This window comes from Phyllobates terribilis, unplaced genomic scaffold (genome assembly GCF_046119375.1).
Source record: "Phyllobates terribilis strain yellow unplaced genomic scaffold, ASM4611937v1 Scaffold_29__1_contigs__length_15306474, whole genome shotgun sequence".
NCBI lineage: Eukaryota > Metazoa > Chordata > Amphibia > Anura > Dendrobatidae > Phyllobates > Phyllobates terribilis.
The window spans coordinates 14,229,367-14,255,768 of NW_027362789.1; the positions used below are offsets into that span (position 1 = coordinate 14,229,367).

General features: G+C 43.9%; 2 protein-coding genes across 3 annotated transcripts in view; both read left to right on the plus strand.

The window, feature by feature from the left end:
* The window catches only part of LOC141178644 (uncharacterized), a 1,052,471-nt gene that overhangs the window by 179,709 nt on the left and 846,360 nt on the right, over positions 1–26,402 (plus strand). The gene's annotated exons all lie outside the window — the stretch shown is intronic.
* LOC141178642 (uncharacterized) lies at positions 12,705–25,312 on the plus strand. Of its 2 annotated transcripts, none has more exons than XM_073660531.1 (5): positions 12,705–12,789; positions 16,995–17,144; positions 17,274–17,453; positions 17,537–17,660; positions 22,685–25,312. In XM_073660531.1, exons 2-5 carry the CDS (start codon positions 17,052–17,054, stop codon positions 23,680–23,682), a joined length of 1,395 nt encoding a protein of 464 aa, XP_073516632.1. In that variant the 5' UTR covers positions 12,705–12,789; positions 16,995–17,051; the 3' UTR covers positions 23,683–25,312. The 2 variants fall into 2 exon arrangements, with proteins under 2 accessions (XP_073516632.1, XP_073516631.1); XM_073660530.1 differs by lacking the exon at positions 12,705–12,789 and adding an exon at positions 13,504–13,635.

Genomic DNA, 26,402 nt, shown 5'->3' on the forward strand with positions numbered 1-26,402 from the left:
GTGGACAACCATGCCGCGGAGTCTCTGGTCAGCGAATTCTCCACCATTTGGGAAAATACTAGGTTCGCACTTCTTCAGTCCTCCGTGCGGATGAAGAAACATGCTGACAAGAGAGGTCTGGATCCGCCTCAATTCCGTCCGGGAGACAAGGTTTGGCTCTCCTCCAAACATGTTCGTCTCAAAATACCCTCCTATAAGTTGGGTCCTTGGTTCATCGGTCCATTTGAACTCCTCAAGCAAATCAACCCAGTGGCCTACAAGTTAAAACTCCCAGCCACTTTGCGGATTCCCAACTCCTTCCACGTATCTCTCCTCAAACCAGTTGTGTTTAATTATTTTTCCAACAATACAGGTACTCCCCCCAGCTCCGGTTTCCGCTAAGGATGTTTTTGAGGTAGAGAACATTCTGGCCACCAAGAGGGTAAGAGGGAAAACCTTTTTTCTGGTGGATTGGTAGGGGTTTGGCTCAGAGGAGAGAACTTGGGAACCCAGGGAGAACATTCATGCCCCGCTTCTCCTTAAAAAATTTCTTTCTGGCCTAAAAAAGAGGGGGCGTAAAGGGGGGGGACTTTAGCATCGGCGTCTCTGCCCCCTGCCAGGCAGAGATGCCGTCTCTCTCACCGCCGCGCTCCCCGCCCGACATCCTCCGGCACTCCTCTTCCTGCAGCTGCCGGCACACACAGCTTCCCGACACTGTGCTTAGGGCGTGCGCGCTCCCTCCCTCTTAAAGGGGCAGTGCGAGCCATCCTAAGGAGTCCCCGGCCAAGAGCCGGCGGTCCTCCCATATATAAGGCACCTCCTCCAAAATGGAGGTCCCCGAGCAAAGTTGTAGCTTAGAGTACTCACCTCTGCTTCAGCCCTCAGGTTCCGCTGCTAGCCTGACTACTAGTCCTGTCCGATAGCCTGACTACTAGTTCAGTCCGCCAGCCTGACTTCACTCCAGCCCGACAGTCTGTCTTCCGCTCAGTCCGCCAGTCTGTCTATGGGCTCTGCCCGCCTGCTTACCTGGAAGCACCTGCCTGTTTCCTGCCGTCACTTGCCGTGACCACCTGACAGCCTACCTAGAGGCTCCTGCCGTCACTTGCCGTGACCACCTGACAGCCTACCTAGAGGCTCCTGCCGTCACTTGCCATGACCACATGTCAGCCTACCTAGAGGCTCCTGCCGTCACTTGCCGTGACCACCTGACAGCCTACCAGGAGGCTCCTGCTGTTACCTGCCATGCCTAATAGCCAGCCTACCTGGAGGCTTCTGCTTGTTATCAGCCGTGTCTGCCAGTCCATCTACCCAGGTCACACGTCAGCCTGCCTGCTGTGCCCATCTGCAATACCGGTCAGTCCCTGCCATCTGTACCGTGGGAGTCACCTGCTCCTTTACAAGGTCGTCCCCAGAGTAGCACCTGGTCCCTCAGCTCGGACCCTCCCTGGTCACGGACTCAATTGAGCCGCCGTACAACCTTGGTCGCTCCGAGTTGATACCTAGTTACGCCCCTCTGGGTCCCTCCTTGCATCGCAGCACAGAGGTTCCCCCACCCGGATCCGTTACAGTTAACATGGACAAGAAACAAATTATTTTTGGGAAGTTTTTCAAATGGTCCAACAAATGCTATACACAGAGGTCAATATGGGAATGTGAGATGGTTGGACAAGAATTTTGATTTTTCTCTAGCTAATTCATCTCCTAAGGATTCTGGACTTTACCAATGTTGTGTTTTAACTAAAAATAATTACAAACAATGTAAAGATGTAAATGTTTGGTCAGGAGTAGATAATATATGTACACAGACAAGGTTTCAACCATCTACTCTTTTCCAAATCAATCAATTCCAATCTAAACCTCTATTAAGGGATGGAGTGTTGATGACTATGGTCTGGACTTTTAACATGTCTAGTTGGAAAATCTCATCCAGATATCCCCAGTGTCAATCACATCTCATTAACATGGAAATGGGAATAGAACAATGGTTTGGGAGAAGAACGTCAACACAGGTTAGAAGTAAGAGGGGATATTAGAAGGTAATTTGGGGGGATTAGGAACAGTGGGGAGTTTAATTAACATTATGGACATACATACACTTAAATCAGATTTACAAAATATTGGGTATATTGGAGGCAAAGGGGTAAAAATTTTGAAAAGTTTGCATCAACTCCTTGAGAAGATGGTTTTGAACACTGCTGCTCTGCTGGGATCTTCAGTGTCACATCTACAAGATGCTACTTTAGCTCTAATAGAAAGTGAACAGGAATCCCAAGTGACCGGAGCATGTCTAGAAGTTCAGATTGAATACTCCACCAATCTGAAAATGATTGCACAGGCATTGCAAAGTGGAATTACACCTTTAGGAATAATGAGAAATTTGTCTACAGAATATAATTTTGCGTTAAATCACACAGATTTGTGGGTAAATAAGTGAATAGAACATTTGTATAGGAACATCACTAATCCCAATATCGGGAAGAGAAGAAACCATGGTTCCTATAACTGTTCTGGGCATTCCTGTTAGTAATACACAATTACTATATTATCAATTACAGGACACAGATTTTGCATTTGATGTTACAAACACGGAACAATTAGACATTTCTTCATACTTACATTTTGTTTGTAAGGTAATGTGTCTACCTGGACAGGATAAAGTCATTTATAACTCGTGTTTCCATAATCATACCTCATGTCATGCCAGAGTTGAGAATGTGCACACGATACATGACTTGGTGACTCCAATAAGCTCGAACAAAATTTGTTTCCAAGTTATGTCCGAAAAATAAGTTTTTTCTGCATTCTTCTCATCTTGTGTACATGCTGAAAATCTGACAATAGGTTTATATTGTACGGAGGGAAGTGTGAAAACTATCTCCAAGAAGGAAGGAAGTATTAATATTACGTCAATAGGGACAAGAAATCTGAAAATCCTTCCAATACAGTTCAATTTGTCCCAAATAAATAATTTCCCATGGGATATGTGGACAAATGAGATAAAGAAAGATAAAGGTTTGTTAAATTTGTTAACAAAGCAACTAAAAGAAGCTGAAATTGTATTCAGACATGAACAAGGTCATTTAAATGATATTGAACATGAGTGGACAAGTATGTCAGGCTCATCTTGGAGGAGAAATCTAGGAAGATCAGTAACTAGTTGGTCACAGTCTTCAGAAAAAATGGCAGCAGGAAATGTATTAACAAATCCAATCCTAATCATATTTATTTTGATCTTGCTGTGTAATTTTTATCAGATTTTTATGTGTAAAATTAAGAAAATATATTAAAAGATAAAGACAGAAATGAAAAAGGAAGATGGTCTTTTAAGAGAAATGTAAAGAAAAAATATAACCTTTTAAGTGAATTTTTATTTTTAATTTAGAAGCTTTTGGGAACTCAGATGACGTTCAATACAGGAGTTGATACAAGGTTTTCAGAATAAAGAATGAATGTGATACGAATGGTGAGAGAATGAGTTTAGGATTGATTATGAGATTTCTTAAATCATAATCAGGGGGGACTGTAAGATATTAATCTCTTATGATAAAAAAAAATACATAATAAGAAACTTTGAAGCTTTGGTTCGAACCATGTTTAGTTTTAAACATTTTTATAGAAAGACTGAGGGGTTATTTTGAAGATCTTGGCAGAGACACCTGTTCTGTTTGTCAAACCTATAGGACTCTGGTCTATATTGGTTATTTGGAGATAACTAATGATCCTTAAAGGTCACTAGCCATATGTTTAAAATACACCAACATAAAGTAAATGTGCACGTACAGTACAGACCAAAAGTTTGGACACACCTTCTCATTTAAAGTTTTTTCTGTATTTTCTTGACTATGAAAATTGTACATTCACACTGAAGGCATCAAAGCTATGAATTAACATATGTAGAATTATATACTTAACAAAAAAGTGTGAAACAACTGAAAATATGTCATATATTCTAGGTTCTTCAAAGTAGCCACCTTTTGCTTTGATGACTGCTTTACACACTCTTAGCATTCTCTTGATGAGCTTCAAGAGGTAGTCACCGGAAATGGTCTTCCAACAATCTTGAAAGAGTTCCCAGAGATGCTTAGCACTTGTTGGCCCTTTTGCCTTCACTCTGCGGTCCAGCTCACCCCAAACCATCTCGATAGGGTTCAGGTCTGGTGACTGTGGAGGCCAGGTCATCTGGCGTAGCACCCCATCACTCTCCTTCTTGGTCAAATAGCCCTTACACAGCCTGGAGGTGTGTTTGGGGTCACTGTCCTGTTGAAAAAGAAATGATGGTCCAACTAAACGCAAACCGGATGGAATAGCATGCCGCTGCAAGATGCTGTGGTAGCCATGCTGGTTCAGTATGCCTTCAATTTTGAATAAATCCCCAACAGTGTCACCAGCAAAGCACCCCCACACCATCACACCTCCTCCTCCATGCTTCACGGTGGGAACCAGGCATGTAGAGTCCATACGTTCACCTTTTCTGCGTCGGAACCAAAGATCTCAAATTTGGACTCATCAGACCAAAGCACAGATTTCCACCGGTCTAATGTCCATTCCTTGTGTTCTTTAGCCCAAACAAGTCTCTTCTGCTTGTTGCCTGTCCTTAGCAGTGGTTTCTTAGCAGCTATTTTACCATGAAGGCCTGCTGCACAAAGTCTCCTCTTAACAGTTGTTGAAGAGATGTGTCTGCTGCTAGAACTCTGTGTGGCATTGACCTGGTCTCTAATCTGAGTTGCTGTTAACCTGTGATTTCTGAGGCTGGTGACTCGGATAAACTTATCCTCAGAAGCAGAGGTGACTCTTGGTCTTCCTTTCCTGGGGCGGTCCTCATGTGAGCTAGTTTCTTTGTAGCGCTTGATGGTTTTTGCAACTGCACTTGGGGACACTTTCAAAGTTTGCCCAATTTTTCGGACTGACTGACCTTCATTTCTTAAAGTAATGATGGCCACTCGTTTTTCTTTACTTAGAATTTGTATTATGGCAAGAAAAAAGCAGCTAACAGTCTATTCAGTAGGACTATCAGCTGTGTATCCACCTGACTTCCGCACAACACAACTGATGGTCCCAGCCCCATTTATAAGGCAAGAAATCCCACTTATTAAACCTGACAGGGCACACCTGTGAAGTGAAAACCATTTCCGGTGACTACCTCTTGAAGCTCATCAAGAGAATGCCAAGAGTGTGCAAAGCAGTCATCAAAGCAAAAGGTGGCTACTTTGAAGAACCTAGAATATAAGACATATTTTCAGTTGCTTCACACTCTTTTGTTAAGTATATAATTCCACATGTGTTAATTCATAGTTTTGATGCCTTCAGTGTGAATGTACAATTTTCATAGTCATGAAAACACAGAAAAATCTTTAAATGAGAAGGCGTGTCCAAACTTTTGGTCTGTACTGTAGTCAAAAGGCATATTTTATGAGTTACTAGTTTTGTTCTAACATGGTAGAAGTTACTAATATACCAGAAAGTCGCCATATTGGGTTATGAAACTGTAAAAATAATCTCCAATGTATGTCCATGAGGCGAGATGGTATATAAGCAGAGGCAGACATAGAATCATAGAATCATAGAATCATAGAATGGTAGAGTTGGAAGGGACCTCCTGGGTCATCTGGTCCAACCCCCTGCTCAAAGCAGGATTCACTAGATCATCTCAGACAGATGTCTGTCCAGCCTCTGTTTGAAGACATCCATTGAAGGGGAACTCACCACCTCTCGTGGCAGCCTGTTCCACTCATTAATCACCCTAACTGTCAAAAAGTTTTTTCTAATATCTAATCTGTGTCTCCTCCCATTTAGTTTCATCCCATTGCTTCTAGTCTTTCCTTGTGCAAATGAGAATAAAGATGATCCTTCTACAATGTGACAGCCCTTGACATATTTGTAGACAGCTATTAAGTCTCCTCTCAGTCTTCTTTTTTGCAAGCTAAACATTCCCAAATCCTGCAACCGTTCCTCATAGGACATGGTTTGCAGACCAGTCACCATTCTGGTCGCTCTTCTCTGAACTTGCTCCAGTTTGTCTATGTCTTTTTTAAAATGTGGTGCCCAAAACTGTACACAGTATTCCAGATGAGGTCCAAAGAGGAGTAAAGACCGATAATGACTTCACGTGATCTAGACTGTATGCTTCTGTTAATACATCCCAGAATTGTATTTGCCTTTTTTGCTGCTGCATCACACTGTTGACTCATGTTCAGTCTATGATCTATTAGTATACCTAAGTCTTTTTCACATGTACTGTTGCTTAGCTCTATTCCTCCCATTCTGTATATGCTTTTTTCATTTTTATTGCCCAGATGTAGTACTTTGCATTTTTCCCTGTTAAAAACCATTCTGTTGGTTGCTGCCCACTGCTCCAGTTTATTTAGGTCTTTTTGAATCCTCTCTCTCTCTTCTCTAGTATTAGCTATCCCTCCTAGCTTTGTGTCATCAGCAAATTTAATCAGTTTACCCTCAATTCCTTCATCTAAATCATTGATAAAGATGTTGAACAATACAGGTCCCAGGACGGAGCCCTGTGGTACCCCACTTGAGACATTCATCCAGCTGGATGTGAAGCCATTTACAACCACCCTTTGAGTCCGATCACTAAGCCAGTTATGAATCCACCTAACAGTTGCCTGGTCCATTGCATACTTGGTCATTTTTTCAATAAGGATGGTGTGAGATACTTTGTCAAATGCTTTGCTGAAGTCAAGATATACTATATCTACAGCATTTCCCTGATCCACCCAGTCAGTGATTCTGTCATAGAAGGAAATTAAGTTAGTCTGACATGACTTGTTAGTTACAAACCCATGCTGGCTCTGGTTAATCACTTCATTCTTATCCATGTACTTACATACATGTTGTTTAATAATTTGTTCAAAGATCTTTCCTGGTATAGAAGTCAGACTCACCGGCCTATAGTTCCCTGGGTCCACCTTCTTCCCCTTTTTGAAGATAGGAACAACATTTGCTCTTCTCCAGTCTTCTGGGACTTCTCCTGTTCTCCAAGAATTTTCAAAGATTATGGAGAGTGGTTCTAAAATTTCTTCTACGATCTCCTTCAGTACTCTGGGGTGTAATTCATCTGGACCTGGTGACTTGAACTCATTTATGTTAGCTAAATATTCCCTCACAATCTTTCTGTTTACAGATAACTTGGATTCCTCTATTCCTTTAAAAGGACAGTGAAGATCAGTTGATGTTACATTTTCTTTCTGAGAGAAAACAGATGCAAAATAGGAATTAAAAAGTTCGGCCTTCTCAACATCCTCTCTTACCATTTCTCCATTTTCATCCTGTAAAAATCCTATAGCATCTTTGACTTTTCTTTTACTTTTGACATACCCCCAAAATCCTTTTTTATTGCTTTTGACATCTCTTGCAAGCCTTAATTCATTGTCAGCTTTAGCTAACCTGATACGTGCCCTGCAGGATCTGCAGACTGCATTATAATCTTCTTTAGATATGCCTCCCTCTTTCCATTTGATAAACATTTCTTTCTTTCTTTTTAGCATGTGTTTAAGTTCTGTGTTCATCCATCCTGGTTTCATTAAATGCTTCCCATTCTTCCTACTTTTCGGGATTGTTAACGATTGTGCTTTGAGAATCTCATTTTTAAAAATTTCCCATCCTTCCTGGACATTTTTGTCCTTAAGGACATCCAGCCATTGGATCCCTCCTATTCTCTTTCTGAGTCTCTTAAAATCTGCCTTTCTAAAATCTAACCTTGAAGTTTGAGTCTTCACATGTCTTCCTCCTCTAGTTATCCAAAATTCTATAATAGCATGATCGCTGCCTCCTAGGGTCCCAGCCACCTTTACCTCCTCAACCATTTCCTCCCTGTTTATAAGGATTAGATCCAAAGTAGCAGATCCCCTTGTTTTCTCCCCTACCTTTTGGAAGATAAAGTTGTCAGCAAGAGAGGATAAGAATTTGCTTGACCTGTTAGTTTTACTTGAGAGAGATTCCCAACAAATGTCTGGATAGTTGAAATCTCCCATGACCACTACGTCATATTTTTTGGAGAACTTGGTCATTTGATACATAAAGAGTTCATCCATATCTTCAGCTTGCCCAGGTGGCCTGTAGTAAATGCCTACAATGGTGTCCTTTCCGTTGTTCTCTCCTTGTATTCTTACCCAAACAGTTTCCACAGAACTCCCAGTCTCTGAAGCTTCCATCTCTGTGCAGATATACGCTTTTCTAACATACAATGCAACACCTCCTCCTCGTTTATCAAGTCTGTTTCTTGCAAATAAGTTGTATCCTTTTAGCCTTTTATTCCAATCATGTGTATCGTCCCACCAAGTTTCAGTGATTCCAATGACATCATATTCCTTTTCCTGCATTAGTAGTTCCAATTCTCCTTGTTTGTTGCCCATGCTTTGTGCATTTGTATAAAAACATTTTAGTTTGTGATTGGTTTCTCTTCCTCCCATATTTTTATTATTTAAATTGTTTTGTCTTTGTTCTTCCTTTCCACTTCCAGTAGCAGAGATCTCAATAGTATTTGTCAGCTGTATGGCTTTTTCTGGCCTTTTGCTTCCCTTCCCACATTGTTCTAGTTTAAAGCTCTTCTGATGAGTGTAGCAAGGCGACTTCCAAATACATGTTTTCCAGTCTTCGTAAGGTGCACCCCATCTCTAGCAAGTAGTCCATCGTATAGGTAATTCATTCCGTGATCCAGAAATCCAAATCCTTGTTGACGGCACCATCGACGTAGCCAGTTGTTCACCTGTAGAATCTTATTCCACCTCATTGTTCCATGGCCATCCACTGGGAGGATGGATGAGAAGACCACCTGCGCTCCCAATTCTTTCACTTTCTTGCCTAAGTCTTCAAAGTCACTGCAGATGGTTTCCAGGTCCTTTCTTGCGGTGTCATTTGTCCCCACATGTATTAGCAGGAATGGGTAGTGATCTGTAGGTCTGAAGAGTCTTGATATCCTGTCAGACACATCTTTAATTTTTGCTCCTGGAAGACAGCACATTTCTCTTGAGGTTATGTCTGGTCTGCAGATAGCGGCCTCTGTTCCTCTTAACAGGGAATCCCCCATGACCACCACTCTCCGTTTTTTCTTCACAACATTCTTCTTTCTCCATCCAGGAGGATTCTGAGGGCTTACAAGGTTATTCATTGCTGGCAAAGTCTTATCTTGCTGTATTTCTTCATGGTGCTCCTGCGAGAGAGCCTGGTACTGGTTCCTGAGCAGTATGGGTGCTGACTGCCTCTCGATCCTCCTGCTTCGGTGGGTCACATGCTTCCATTCCTCTGTTTCGTCAGGTGCAGTTCGAATTTCTTCTCTTTCTGAATCATGAAGAGATAATTCTGCTCTGTCTAAGAACTCTTCACCTTCCTTAATGATTTTCAAGGTAGTTAACCTCTCTTCTAGATTTCGCAACTTTTCCTCCAACAGGGACACAAGCTTGCATTTCTGGCATGTGAAGTTTGGCTTTTCCACTGGCAAGTCTGTGAACATGTAGCAGGATATGCAGCTCACCAAATGGCTCCTGGACTCTTCCATGTTCTTATTGTTAATGTTCTGAAAACAGTGAAAAAAGCTTAAAAAAAAAGCTTCAAAATGCGCGCGCCAGTAGGCGCACGGTTTACCGATGTCCTCTTTTCAGCTCCAACAGCCAAAATCCAGTGTTCTTTGAGCTCGCGGAGACTCTTCACTTACCCCAAAATGCAGTGGGAATATGCAAATTATCTCCTCAGGACTCCTCCCCTGGTTTACCGATGTCCTCTTTTCAGCTCCAACAGCCAAAATCCAGTGTTCTTTGAGCTCGCGGAGACTCTTCACTTACCCCAAAATGTAGTGGGAATATGCAAATTATCTCCTCAGGACTCCTCCCCTGGTTTACCGATGTCCTCTTTTCAGCTCCAACAGCCAAAATCCAGTGTTCTTTGAGCTCGCGGAGACTCTTCACTTACCCCAAAATGCAGTGGGAATATGCAAATTATCTCCTCAGGACTCCTCCCCTGGTCTCATACCTTGAGAATCTCCACCACGGACCATCTCATGCTGTATACTTAAGAACTTATGAATGTTGCTTTCTCTCTTATAACCTAATACCTCTTTTTCTGTGCTATGAACTATTTTTTCCTTATTTTTGTAACCACTTTTGAATAAACCTTAAACAAGATTTTGTTTTATCCACACAATTCAATATTGCTTTCCGTCCTATCCTCACTGTACTCTTACTCCAATGTAAGCGTTATATTTGTAACAGTGATGGAAAAGTATCATAGTCTTTAGTAAGTGGGCAGCTCCTCACACATCGTACACACGCGACTCTGCTCCATACACCTCAAACACATGGCTCCTCACACCTCATACACATGCGCCTCCGCTCCGCACACCTCGTACACACACGCCTCCGCTCCGTACACCTCGTACACACGTGGCTCTGCTCCGTACACCTCGTACACACGCGGCTCCGCTCCGTACACCTCGTACACACGCGGCTCCGCTCCGTACACCTCGTACACACGCGGCTCCGCTCCGTACACCTCGTACACACGGCTTCGCTCCACACACCTCGTACACACGCGGCTCCGCTCCACACACCTCGTACACACGCGGCTCCGCTCCGTACATCTCGTACACGTGGCTCCGCTCCGTACACCACGTACACACGCGGCTCTGCTCCGTACACCTCGTACAGACACTGCTCCCCTCCATACACCTCGTATATGCGCGGCTCCACTCCCTACACCTCGTAGACAAGAGGTTCCACTCCGTACACATGCGGCTCCGCTCCGTACACCTCGCACACGCGATGCTCCACTCCGTACACACGGCTCTGCTCCATACACCTCAACCACATGGCTCCTCACACCTCGTACACGCGCACCTCCGCTCCCTACACCTCGTACACACATGGCTACGCTCCGCACACACGTGGCTCTGCTCCGTACACCTCGTACACACGTGCCTCCGCTCCCTACACCTCTTACACACGTGCCTCCGCTCCGTACACCTCGTACACACGCGGCTCTGCTCCGTACACCTCGTACACACGCGGCTCTTCTCCGTACACCTCTTACACGCGCGGCTCTGCTCCGTACACCTCGTACATGCGTGGCTCTGCTCCGTACACCTCGTACACACGGCTCTGCTCCGTACACCTCGTACACACACGGCTCCGCTACGTACGCCTCGTACACACGCGGCTCCGCTCCGTACACCTCGTACACACGCGGCTCTGCTTCGTACACACGCGGCTCCGCTCCGTACACCTCGTACACACGCGGCTCCGCTCCGTAAGCCTCGTACACAAGCGGCTCTGTTCCGTACACCTCGTACACACGGCTCCGCTCCGTACACCTCGTACACACGCGGCTTTGCTCCGTACACCTCGTACACGCGCGGCTCTGCTCCGTACACCTCGTACACGCGCGGCTCTGCTCCGTACACCTCGTATACGCGCGGCTCCGCTCCGTACACCTCGTACACGCGCGGCTCCGCTCCGTACACCTCGTACACGCGCGGCTCCGCTCCGTACACCTCGTACACGCGCGGCTCCGCTCCGTACACCTCGTACACGCGTGGCTCCACTCCGTACACCTCGTACACGCGCGTCTCCGCTCCATACACCTCGTACACACTCGGCTCCGCTCCGTACACCTCGTACACACGCGGCTCCGCTCCGTACACCTCGTACACACGCGGCTCCGCTCCGTACACCTCGTACACACGCGGCTCCGCTCCGTACACCTCATACAAACGCGGCTCCACTCCGTACACACGCGGCTCCGCTCCGTACACACGCGCCTCCGCTCCGTACATACGCGGCTCTGCTCCGTACACCTTGTACACGCGCGGCTCTGCTTCGTACACACGCGGCTCCGCTCCGTACACCTCGTACACACGCGGCTCCGCTCCGTAAGCCTCGTACACACGCGGCTCCGTTCCGTACACCTCGTACACACGGCTCCGCTCCGTACACCTCGTACACACGCGGCTTTGCTCCGTACACCTCGTACACGCGCGGCTCTGCTCCATACACCTCGTACACGCGCGGCTCTGCTCCATACACCTCGTACACGCGCGGCTCTGCTCCGTACACCTCGTACACACGCGGCTCTGCTCCGTACACACGCGGCTCCGCTTCGTACACCTCGTACACACGCGGCTCTGCTCCGTACACCTCGTACACACGCGGCTCTGCTCCGTACACACGCGGCTCCGCTTCGTACACGTGCGGCTCCGCTCCGTACACCTCGTGCACACGCGGCTCTGCTCCGTACGCCTCGTACACACACGGCTCCGCTCCGTACACCTCATACACACGCGGCTCTGCTCCGTACACCTCGTACACACGCGGCTCTGCTGCGTACACACGCGGCTCCGCTTCGTACACCTCGTACACGCGCGGCTCCGCTCCGTACACCTTGTACACACGCGGCTCTGCTCCGTACACCTTGTACACACGCGGCTCCGCTCCGTACACCTCGTACACACGCGGCTCCGCTCCGTACACCCCGTACACACACGGCTCCGCTCCGTACGCCTCGTACACACGCGGCTCCGCTCCGTACACCTCGTACACACGCGGCTCTGCTCCGTACACCTCGTACACACACGGCTCTGCTCCGTACACCTCGTACACACACGGCTCTGCTACATTCACACTGTAAACCCCTCCTGACCCCACACATAAACTTCAGCTCATCCAGCACCATGACAACCAGCACAGCAGAGTCCTGCATCCACTGAGGCCCCTGATCATGTGACCCCTGACTCCTCCCCTCCTGTGACCTCATCACAGCTCCTGTGCGCACAGAGCAGCCATATATGTGGTGGCGGCTCTGCAGGTGGAGGTATGTGGAGACCCCATTACTGGGCGCAGGGGGCATTAACCCCTTCAGCACGGAGACTCTTTTGGAGTCTTGTGTTGCCCCTTTATAAGAATCATAAGGTTTTTGTTCTGTTTCCTGTAATAGATACATACGACCCAACTATGGAGACAGGAAGGGAGGAAACATATTGTTCTCATAGTACAGGACCCCTTTACTGCCCCACAGTGTAATGCCCCCATTATGCCCCTTATGCAGTATGTATGATGCCCCCACACAGTGTAATGCCCCCATTATACCCCTTATGCAGGATGTATGATGCCCCCACACAGTGTAATGCCCCCATTATACCCCTTATGCAGGATGTATGATGCCCCCACACAGTGTAATGCCCACATTATGCCCCTTATGCAGTGTGTATGATGCCCCCCCCCCCCCAGTATAATGTTCCCCCAGTACCCCCTAAGGTCCTGCTGTTGGAATAATCCCTCTAGGAAATGGTTTTCCCTTTGCCTGCTCCCCTACATGTATACCCTCGAGCATGTATACATGCATGTAGGGGAGCCGGCCTTACTAGATATCGAGGCTTTGTACAGTAATATACCGCATGAGGATGGTATCAGAGGAGTAAGACGTTTCTTGAAATCGAGGTCAATAGAGTGTAGCAGACATAATGACTTCATGGAGGATCTTCTAAAATTCACTCTTACTCATAACTTCTTTCTTTTTGACAGGAAGTACTTCCACCAGCTCAGGGGTACTGTGATGGGGCGCCTCTGTGCCCCCTCTTATGCTAACCTGTTCCTGGGATGGTGGGAGGAAACCACAATACTCAGGGATGATCATAAGTGGTGGCAACCATATATTGGGGTATGGTATAGATATATTCACAAAATTTTTCTAATCTGGTCAGGGACGAGTGAAAAGTTTATTGAATTTGTTAGGGAACTCAACATCAATAGAGTGGGCCTTAGATTTATATCAGAGGTTAAATATTACCAGTTGCCTTTCCTGAATGTACCAGTCAAGAAAGTATGGGATAAGACCATAGGTACACTCATCTATCATAAACCTACAAGCACTAATAAACAATTGAAGTTGGATAGTCACCACCCCATCCTCCTTAAAAAAAAGCAATATCAAAGGGACAATTTTTACTGTTGAGAAGAGACTGCTCTAATGTCACAGATATTAATATACAGGCAATAGACATGAACACCAGATTCAAGGAAAAAGGTACCCACAGTACATTTTGGATTCCGCACGATTGTTTGCAGAAAATCGTGAGAGATAGACACTCCTCCATACCTAACCAAGAGAGCAAGAAAAAGATGGGATAACACGAGTAATAGGAACCTACGAGAATCAGAGTGACCATATCTTTAATATCCTCAGAAAACCCTGGCCGACCTGGACCTGAGGGTGCTGTGGGATCTACTCCCACAATAAGTTTCAGAAAGAGTTGGTCAATTAGGGACCGTTTAGTGCATATTTTCTATAAAAACCTGCACCCAAGTGGACTTGGCTGGATAGAAGAATCTGGAGAAAGTTGTATATATAATTGGATGAGACCATGTAAATCTTTCTCGAGTTCCTCTACAGGTAAAATCTTTTTCCAGAGGGATTATTCCAACTGTAACACCTCAGGACTTTTATATATGGCCACATGCACCTGTCCTAGATTATGTATGCATGACCAAGAGGGAGTATAGGAGGAGGGTAGGGGGCATTTGGGCGACATATGCCATGTTCGGAACACCCCATTAGTGAGACACATGAACAATGTACATTGAGGTGAAACCGGAGACATCTCCTTTTGTATCATTGAGGTGGTTAAACCCAATGTGAGAGGAGGTGATCTCAATACATGTATAGTCAAAAAGGAAAGCGAGTGGATTTCCAGACTGGATTCACGAGCCCCTAAGGGACTGAATGAGCAAATTTCCTATGCCTGTTTTGTATGAATACAGCCCCATTCTGGATTACATTTTTGGATTTTATACTCTACCCATTTCTACTCAGTTCCCTGTGAATGAGGTTCACATATTGTTTTACTTCATCGAGAGATCTGAGCTTCTATATCAGAATTATTTCTTATCAGTTATATCCCACTTATACTGTTTAGTAACTAACAAGTGCGGTGTTCCTTGTGTATCTCTAATTATGCAATGAGGGTCAAATATGACCATTTAGGAATATACTGTGGGCCACCATCCCATATTTTCTGTCGTGATAAAGTAGATCTAAATGCCTATTGCATGATGGGAGGATGTGCAATACTTGTTTTTAGTCTCACATGACGCTGATCTCAGAGATAGGATTTTTCTGTTGATGGAATGCAATCCAATATCATATGCGCTCCGGTGTGGAGCACAGACATCTAGGCATGCGCAATCGCGGACAATGATCCTAGATGCACGCTGGTGTGGAATTATAACTACGGCCATTCTCCTGTGTATGTTTGTCTTCAGACCAAGCCAGGACACTAGATGCTACCCCAGCTTGTTTCCTAGAGAAACACTCCGGGTTACATCACAGAGACTAGCCATCTCTGTGACACATACCTCCCTTTGACTATGCGACCATTAGCCACCTTACAGTACCTTGATACGTATCTGGTTTTATGATTACCCCACGGCTGATTAAAGGGAATCTGTCACCCCCTGGGACTTATCTGACCTCTACTATGGGCATACAGGTGATAGCAATGTGAATCTATACATCTATGCCTCATATTAGAGGTTTTTTTGCTGTGAAATGGCTTTTTATTCAGTGAAGATTCCAATGCTTGCTGGCCGAGGGACGGGAAGAAATCCCCGCCTACTGTGTTAATTAAAATATTTCCCACCTCCCCTGCACATCACAGTGCCCTGTGACGTGCAGTCACCATGTCCAGATCCCGCGACTGCGTGCTTTTTACGTTAGTAGTGAACTTGTACTGTGTACTATGCAGTTATAGTACTGCAGGGATCTTGAGCCCAGGCGCCGGGAAGTCACCATGACTCGCCAGCGCCTGTGCACAAGATCCCTGCAGCACTATGATTGCCTAGTACAGCCTTCCGTAAAAAGTGAAGTGCGCGGGACCTGGACATGGTGACTACACGTCAAAGGGCATTTCTTCCCGTCCACCGACCCGCAAGAATCGGAATCTTCACTGAATAAAAAGCCTTTTCACAGCAAACAGACCTCTAATATGAGGTATACAGGTAAGTATAGATTTACATTTCTATCACCTGTATGCCCATATTAGAGGTCAGATAAGTCCCAGGGGGTGACAGATTCCCTTTCATCAGCCGTGGGGTAGACGGTGGAGTGGATTCCCTTTAATAAATACTCAGCCCCATTCTTGGTGCAGGTACTAATGAATCCAGGACCTATGAGATTTTTACCAAATGATAGTTAGGGGTGTATCATCCATAGCGTCGGCCCACACGGCCTCTATGGTGCCCGTGAAAAAACACAGATTTTGAACTTGGTTTAAATTGGTATCCATGCAGCACATAAATACATGTTTACTATGGCCATAAATCAGAAAAAATCTATAAAGAAAAATGATCATAAATCCTGCTGTAAATAAATAAATAAAAAGCAAAAGTGCATTTAAATAAAATAGGGTTCTTATCAACACTGTTTTTGATCAAAAAATAGCATGAAAGCTATCTCACCATGGCAAGGTGCACCCATTCGAGATAGTTCTACTCTGTATAATATTAAAAACCTTGCCATGTGTGAAAGCCTCAAACTTCTGTGTGTGAATCAGACATGAGATCTAACGTGATAGAAGATTACAGTCCGGGGAAGACGGGAAACATTCATATAGACGGCCAGTGGAGATGTAGTCAGTGAAGCACTCTGGCTAAATATGTTTCTTGAGCCTTAGTAGAAGATGAAGATGTCGTCCTATTCATGAAGTAATTATTTCTCATGTCACGTGTAATGAATATCTGCTGCAGTATTGCTAATGCCGATTGCAGTGTTTTTAAATGAGACGAGAATTAGCTTTATGGAAGATGAGTCTTTGAGAAACGAGTTCAGCTACAGACTCCAAGAAAGAAACTGCTTGTTGTCTGTGGCCAAAAATATATAGATTTTATTACTAGATGTAAAGCAGAAAACTAAATACTGTAAAATGATATATCTCCTCATATGTTTCCCTTATTATCTCCAGTAATTGTATTATTACACAGGATTTTTATGATGTTACATTTGCTCATCATCTTCTCATTCAGGTCCCTACAATATCAGATCCTCTCAGTGAAGATCTTCTATTTAAGAGAATTTTCCTTATGGACCCATCAAAGATGGATATGGACAGAGACAAGATGGCGGAGAGGATATTGCACCTCACCCTAGAGATCCTCTTCCAGCTTACTGGAGAGGTGAGAGATTCTGATGACGTCATATTACATCATTCTTATCTATGGGAGTAACAGATGGAGAGAACTGGAGAGGTGAGGACCCTGGAAATGTCTGTAGTGAGATTTAATAATTTGTCTCTCCATAACCAGGATTACACAGTAGTGAAGAAGATCTCTAGTGAGCACTGTCAGGCCCCTGTATCTGAGGGATGGGAAAGACCCCTGAGCCCAATCACCGGGGCTCCATCTCACCCCCTGATACATGAGGACATCAATGACCAGAAGATCCTAGAACTCACCTACAAGACGATTGAGCTGCTGACTGGAGAGGTGACACTGCTGGGAATGCTGGGACATTATACGGTAACGCTATGAAAGGATCAAGGAGATGACTGTATCATTGTATGTGTCAGGTTCCTATAAGATGTCAGGATGTCTCTGTCTATTTCTCCATGGAGGAGTGGGAGTATTTAGAAGGACATAAAGATTTGTACAAAGACATCATGATGGAGGTTCCCCAGCCCCTCACATCTCCAGGTAATAGACAGGACTGAATACACACGGCCTATAATTATCTGTATGTATGTTATTCTGCGAGTATTTGTGTACTCGCTTCGCTATATTCGGATGTCCCGCCCTGCAGTTTTGGCGCCTCCTTTGCAGCCACTAAACATGCTGGGCTTCTTAATCAATCACATTAATGCCACAGATATCTTGGTTGTGGCATTACTGTGATTGGCTGGCTGCCCAGCGTCATGGGGTCTATTTAAGCCCTGCCGCCGCCATTTTGTGCACATTGCATCTGGAGCCTGCATTGTAATAGCCTAGGGAGAGATCGCTGAGCTGCTAGGGAGAGTGCTTAGACCTCTTGATAAAACAAAAGCCTTTTTAAGGGCTACCTGCAGTGTATAATAGTTCTGTGTTTAAAGGAGCCGCTCACTAGCTCCATAATACCACCAAAAAATAGCTCTTTTCAGAGCTGAAGACACACAACAGTCCACTTAAAAAGGTGTTTGGTGCCCTACGCAAAGCAGTAGTCCAAACATTTCCTACTGCCTGCTACAAAAGAAGCACGCACCAGCCCATTGTAACCGCTATTTTGGGGTGTCAGCCTGCCTTCTGTCCATATTAGTCCACTTTAAAAATCATTGAGTGTCCTACACAAAGCAGTAGTCCATACATTTCCTACTGCCTCCTAAAAGCATGCACCAGGCCATTTTAACCACTATTTGGGAAGCCACCATCCCAAATGTCTCCAATCACAAATAGTAGTTAGGCTGGAGTAGGAATACTGTCCTGGTTTGTCCACTGCACAATCTGCATAGGGTTTGTAAAATTTAGTCCTATGGGCTGAATCATGGTTGACTCACTATTTGGCTGTGACAGCTAGCTTGCCTTGTGCCATCAACATCTGAAAATCTGTCAACAAAACCCAAAATGCCAAAAAAAGCCTGTTGTTCAGGGACGTGGACGTGGTGTTGTCAGTGGTGCGTGAGAAGGCACTCAATCTGTGTCAGGTCAGAAGAAGCTTGATACATCCATTATGTTCCTGGAAAAAGTTCCCGGTCTGGAACGTAAACGTGTGCTGAAGCCAGAAGAGCTAGAGCAGATTCTGCCTTGGATAGCAGACAAGGCCTCTATGCATTTGTCAAGAAGCACCAAAACTTCCACGACCACACAGTCTACTGTGGATACACGATGGCTGGCCCTTCCAATCCTGAAGCTGGTTCTCCTTCCTCCAACCATTATCAGTCACAGGAGACATATGACCTCAAGCTTGGCCACTCCGAGGACCTGTTTGGTACGTATCCTTTGGTTGGCTCTGGCCTATCACCATGCAGCATTGAAGAGGGACAAGAGGAGGTGGCGTGCGTTGATGCTCAAGTATTTGAGGACCTACGACCAGAAGAAAGCCACTTGGAGGAACGTAATTTACTGTCTCCAGTGGTGGAGGCTGATGATGATGAGACACAGTTGCCATAAGGTCAGCCTACAATATCAACTGGGAAGGAGGATGAGATTGAAGACGAGGCGATCGATGGTGAGTCCACTGATCCGACCTGGACTGTTGGCACGCATAGCCATGACAGCAACTGTAGGCTGACCTGAGGGTCGTAGTCCGCACTGCTACCTTCTAGTACTCCATGTCTCTTGGCCATTTTCACTGTAGTCTCTGCCCTTAAATTAGTTACATAATAGTGAGGGCCCTACAATATGAATAAGTGAGGGCACTCTCAGATGTACACAACAGGCACCTCCAAAATTTCTAGAGGAGGGCACTTCAAAATGTATGTTACAGGGCCACACGAGGGCTCTCACAAAACTCAGCTTTCCTGCTTACTGCAGACCCTCTGAACATTTGAAGTTAGGGCTGCAGTATCACATGGTGGTGGAGTAGGAGGAAGAGGGTCAACCCAACGCTACAATGGGCACATTGTAAACTGCTATGGAATATGTATTCCACTATCTGAGTGTCAATGATGGAGGGACCGCCCAAATGTCTAAGTAACAGCTGTCCCTCCAAAACGCATGTTACAGAGCCACCTGAGGCCTCTCAAAAGATCTACATACCTACTAGTACGTTCTAGCTGTGCTTGTAAAGTGCTGGGGAATAGCGAACTGAAAAATGATGTATGACAGAGGGACCTACAAAATGTATAAGTCAGGGCCCTCCAAATTGTAAAAGGCGAAAAAAAGCCACATTATGTGTGAACAAACGCTAAAAGGGACATTTTTTGGTTTCTCTGGTTTATTTAGCCCTATATACAAGTGATTGTGCAGGAAAAACTGTTTCTTAACCTTTTTGGCCTGTTAAATGTAATTTAGGTTAGGTTTGGTAGTTGTTCTTGTGTGTCTGTAAAAGTGGCGTAACATTGCTACAAACTTCCCAGAAACCATATGTGAGTCAGAAATGCATGCAGGCACATTCTCCAGGCTCTTCCCATTCTGTTTCATCACTTTCCCGTCCATTTCAGCCTTTTCCTCAGGCCCCTCAGGCACTATCTTTATGTGGGTTTGTTGCACCCTGGTAGTGCATTTAGTTATGAAGATCTGGGCAGGTAAACACTGCTGCCCTATTTTGCTGTGTTTTAGTTTCCGGCAATATGCTTCCAGCTTTAGCAGGGTGCGGTGCTTTCCAGTTGGCTGAAGCAGGGAGCAGATTACTCCAGCTGGACAGCACACACACCCATACTGGCAGACTGGATGGTATTTCAGGTCCCAGCAATCCTAATCTTAGTGGCTGGACAGAAGCTGTACCGCCCAGAGCTTCTGGTTCTGACGTCTCCTCCATCACCAGCGCCACCTGCAGGATGAATAAGGCGGCTCCTGGTGACAGAAGCAGACGTCGCAGGAGCAGATTCCGGAGCAGATGGGACACACCATTTGCAGAAGCCCAAATGTGACCAAATTGCAGAAAACCAGAGCAGTAGAAATCCCCATAAAGTGGCTCCATTTTGGAAATTATAACCCTCAGTGAAATAATCTATAGGACTATTTTGACTCCACAGGCACTTTCCAGAAATTAGCACGTAGTGGATGTTGGAGAGTGAAAATTACAAATATATAATTTCATTACCCAACACATAGTGCCCAGATTGTTCTCCAGGAGACACACACCGTAAATTAAGTGGGTTCTTCTCACTATAGTAATGTCAAATACATGGATGCTAAATGTGGCTTGGGCACACTGCAAGGCTCAGAAGTGAGGGGGAGATTTGACTTTGGGGGAGCAGATATTATTGGATTGGTTTATGGAAGCCATGTTGCTTTTCAAAAGTCTTTGAGCCACTAATGTGGAAACCTCTGGTTTTCTATTGACAGATGGACTGATTGACAGTCCCTGACTGGGGACTTATTTTTTGTGAGATGAGTAGAAGTTTTTATTGGTATTATTTCACCTACGTAACATTGTTTGGTGGCTTTTTATTCCATATTTGGGAGACAGAATTAACAAACAGTTGAACACTACGATCTACTGGTTCATCTTAAGACGTTTTCTATTAGACTATGAACTGTTATTGTCCTGGTGAATAATGACGGCTAACATAGAGCAAAATTAAAAAAAAATCACAGAAAATGATACAGCTTTACCAACACCAAATCATATAACAAATGCACTAGCAGGATGCAGCAGACCCCCATGATAAAGGTGGGGGCAGCGCAGGTGCAAAATACTGATGGAGCAACCACTCACAAACCTACCAAATTCATGGAGAGGATGGTTGCCTAGTACTAAAGATGCCCACAGATGAAGCTCGCATAGGACGCCAGTCACACAGGCAGGTTTGATGCACAGTGGCTGACTTAGCCTAAATTGGGGGCACTAATACTTTCTCTACTCTTCTGGTCAGGACTCATAGTAGCTCCAACGGTCTACCATAAATAAGTGCAACTCTAGTTTAGTGTTGGAGCCCCCCCCCTCCCCCAAACATACATTCTTGTTGGGGATGTAACGTGTTTTTTTATTCTGTCTTTTTTTTTTTACAGGTTAATTCTGTATGATAGTTTGATTGTGGTGGGATTGGCCTGCCTCACTTAACTCTGTAATTCTTGGTAGTCTTTCAAAAATGGTCTCCATTGTCTCTTCCAAATGCCCGAGTTCTAAATTTAAGACACCTCAGCTCTGCACTATTATAAAAAGTTGTCATTAAATGTATATTTCTTCTTGAGACTCATTTGACAGAAAATATTGGCCCTTACTATATTTTAAATTGCCAGGAGCTACCAAGAAGCATACTTTAATTATCCCAGAGAGTATTCACCACTAGTTACTCTTTTTTTTATCATTTCATTAGATGTGTTATTGTCTATAGTCAAAGTTTTGCCCATCATCCTTTAACCCCTCTACATGGATCTGTACTTACACATAGACCCCTAGGCTTGGACTTGGTGTTGCCTGCTGTTCTGTGGTGTGAGATGACAAGAAGAATAGTCAGGTGGCCTGATCAGAACCAGGAGGGCAGAGAAAATACAAAATCAGAAGACACAATAGTAGTCAGTAAACGGGCCGGGATCACAAGAAGAAACTAAGAAATAAATACACAACACGGGAGCTGAACACAGAGGACTTAACCAGAGGAGAACAAGGCTGTATCAGGCAGCTTCCGGCAATATGCATGAGCTTTAGCAGGGTGTGGTGCTTTCCATTTGAGTTAAGTAGGGAGCAGATTTGACTTTGGAAGAGCGGATTTTGCTGGATTGGTTGTATTGGAAGCCATGTTGCTTTTCAAGCGCCTTTGAGGCACTAATGATGTGGAAATTTCTGTTTTTCCATTGACAGATGATGGACCTGAGTGGGGGCTTGTTTTTTATGTGATGAGTAGAAATTTTTATTGATATCATTTTTGCATAATTCATATTTAGGAGGCAGAATGAACAAACAGTTGAACACCGCGCTCTCCTGGTTCATCCTATGAGGTTTTCTATTAGACTGTGAAATGTCATTCACTGTCATTCTGTCAATAACTTGCCATTTCTACAGACAGTTTAAGTAGAAATGTTCAAAAATATAAATTTTAAGATTATTTTATTCAAATATAATATTTTTTTATTCTTGGCAGATGACTGTACCAGATCAGAGGGACAGCTGACATCTTCAATTTTCAAATCAGATGAGCTTGAGATCCCACAGGATACAATTGAAGGGAATGCCATTACTCCAGATATACCATCATCCCTTTACAGCAAAGATGTGTCATCTGATCCTTTGAAAGAGGTCCTATCTTCTGATTCATTACCGACTACTAAGGAAAATCAAAGTCACAAAATAAGCATTAAAGAACTAATGGCTCCTAAAGCTAAGAAGCCATTTTCACGGTCAGAATATGGAAATAGTTTTCCCCTAAAAAAGTTTTTTCTTAAGCATCAAAAAATTTACACAGCAAAGAATAATTTTTCTTATTCCAAGTGTATGAAATGTTTTAACAAGAAATCAAGTCTTCTTAGTCACCAGAGAACTCACACAGGGGAGAAGCCTTTTTCCTGTTCAGAATGTGGGAAATGTTTTAGCCAGAAATCAGCTCTTGTTACACATCAGAGAACTCACAAAGGGAGGATGCCTTTTTCATGTTCAGAATGTGGGAACTGTTTTAACCGGAAATTAGATCTTGTTACACATCAGAGAACTCACACAGGGGAGAAGCCTTTTTCCTGTTCAGAATGTGGGAAATGTTTTAGCCAGAAATCAGCTCTTGTTAAGCACCAGAGAACTCACACAGGAGAGAAACCTTTTTCATGTTCAGAATGTGGGAAATGTTTTACACAGAAATCAAATCTTGACAAACATCAGACAATTCACACAGGGGAGAAGCCTTTTTCATGTTCAGAATGTGGGAAATGTTTTAACCAGAAATCTGTACTTGTTAGACATCAGATAACTCATACAGGGGAGAAGCCTTTTTCATGTTCAGAATGTGGGAGATGTTTTAGCAGGAAAGCTTCTCTTGATAACCACCAGAGAACCCACACAGTGGAGAAGCCTTTTTCATGTTCAGAATGTGGGAAATGTTTTGTGAAGAGAGCATCTCTTCTTAGTCACCAGAGCAGTCACACAGGGTAGTAGCCTTTTTTATATTCTTTATGTGGGAAAGTTTTCCTTGAAAATCAACTCTTAATAAACTTTAGAGAAATCACACAGGGGAGAAGCCTTTTTATGTTCAGAATGTTGGAAATGTTTTAACCGAAAATTGTATCTTCATAAAGGAGTTGTCCACTAGTAGGACAACCCCTTGCCATTCCTCATGTTTGGCCTAGTTAAAATAAAAACACTCATACTCTGCTCCTGTGCCAGCGCCGTTCCAGCGGTGTCAGGACTCACGTTCCCCGGGGTTGTTACATCACATGAGCCCTGCTCTCAGTCATGCCAACTTCACTGTCCCCGCCTTCGGACGTACTGAACATCAACATGAAGCCAGTGCTGCGGCTGCTCTCAGATTTCCTTGTGATGTTCTATTTTTCTGAAGGTGGGGACAGTGATTCCAGTGCTTATTGGGCTCACATGACGTAACAACCTCACATGTGCCCCAGGACCGCACATGCCGACACCACTGGAACGGCGCCAGCATCGGAGGTATGTATAAGTGTTAGGTTTGTTTTTTTTTAACCAAAAACATTTTTATATTTTTATTTAAAACAAAAACAAATCTTACAGAGTGTTTGATACAGAAAATATAACATATAATAAAACATCACATTTCCAGGATTTCAAAAAACTCTCCCAACCAGAACCCCCCCCCCCCACTTTTTCCCTTACCCATCTGATTTTGCATAAGCCTATCATCTTGGCTATAGAATTTTGGCTATTGCCAATTGTATAGGAGGCGAATCTCTAACCTCCGACACATACTCAAATGTAAAATATTAATCTTTAATGATAAAAAAATATACATAAGCTTTAACCCTAGAACGCATACCTGGGGCCTCGCATGCCCGCCCTGTTAATTGTTTTCTATTTTCTGCAAGATTACTTTAGTTAGAATTTTGAAACTCTAGGTATTCCTCAGGTATATAGTTGTTTGTCATTTTTGTTTGAGTTATTCCATGTTATTTGCACACGGGCCTAAAAGGCCCCAGGTATATGAAAGTGTAGATTTTTATGGTCATGCCTTCTAGGGTTAACATGCTTAGGCTCTAACCATGCTTAGATTCAAATACTTTAGAGAAAGATTGGAGTTATTCTAAGAACTTTGGTAGAGACACCTGCTATCTGTTTGTCAATTCTGTAGGACTTTTGCCTCAACTGTCAATATGGGTTATTTGGGGATAACTAATGATCATTTAAAGGTCACTAGCCGTATGTTTAAAATATACCAACATGAGGTGATGTGCACGTAGTCAGAATACATACCTCACTATTTACTAGTTTTGTTCTAATATGGTAGAAGCTACTTATATATCAGCAAGTCGCCATATTGGGTTATGAAACTGTAAAAATAATCTTCAATGTATGCCTATGAGGCAAGATGGTATATAAGCAGAGGCAGAGATGAATGGGGCAGATATCTCATAACCTTGAGAATCTCCATCACGGACCATCTCGTGCTTCTAAGACTGGATATGTAAGAACCTATAATTGTTTCCTTTCTCTCTTCTAACTAAATATTACTTTTTGTGTGCTGTGAACTATTTTTCTTCATTTTTGTAACCACTTTTGAATGAACATTAAATAAGCTTTTGTTTTATTCACACTATTTAAGATTGCTTTTCTTTCAACCTTCATCATGCCCTTACCTGAAGTGGGAAGTGTTAATTTTTCTAACATTAATGGTGAGCCTTAGCCAGTTCTGATTTTTTATACTGTTTTTTTTTCTGTGAAATCCTTCACCTTCTGCAAGGGGAGGAGAGTTTTTGGTAAACACCTGTTGTCCAAGTCTCAGGAATTCCACATAGTCACAAGGATCAGATGGAATCTACAGTATGGTGAGGAGTGTGTCTCCAACCATACAACCATAAAGTCTGTACGTGGAGGTCTGCGGAACACAGTAGAGCCACAAAGGACCATCCATTGACGGTTGGATCAATCCAGGAGAGGAAAAGCCATTCTGTAGGTGAGAAATGGATTTTATTCATGACTATTCTAAGAAAAGTGACATACATTTTTAAGTTTGTTCATAGCCAAACAGATGCACAATTATGGTCTAATTTGTATAGCCAATGTGAAGCAGAGAATCTTAGAATTTATAAAAGTTTTTTTTCTGTAAAAAAGTTACACAGAAAACTTCAAAATGTGATGCATATGGTCCGTGTGTACAATAATTTGGTCTTTGAAAAAACTGACACACAGAAAGCATGGATTATCACACAGGACATCAGTCATACTGACAAACAGGTGGACACACAGGAGACCAGTTATACTGAGACATCAGCTCTTAATAAACTTTAAAGAAGTCACACAGGGGAGAAGCCTTTTTATGTTCAGAATGTTGGAAATGTTAGACACAAGACGCTGACGGGGATTACTTTGATTGTCTAAATTGTTTGATTTTGGCAGAACATATTGAACAATTGGAGGATCAAATTGATACTCGGACAGAGTTATTGTCCAAATTACACCAAGACATAAAAAAGGTGTTTCTGTTAATACAAGATCCAATAGTAAGAGTGAAGATAGTACCTCCACATCATTGGTACCAGACACACAAAGTCCAAAATGTTTCAGGAGAAGCTTTACAGGCAGATGATTTACAAAGGAAAAAAAATACATCACAGAGCAGCACGAATCAATCTTAAAATACACAATCAATTAATGAAAATTCTAAAAGACATTCCAAATTATAATGA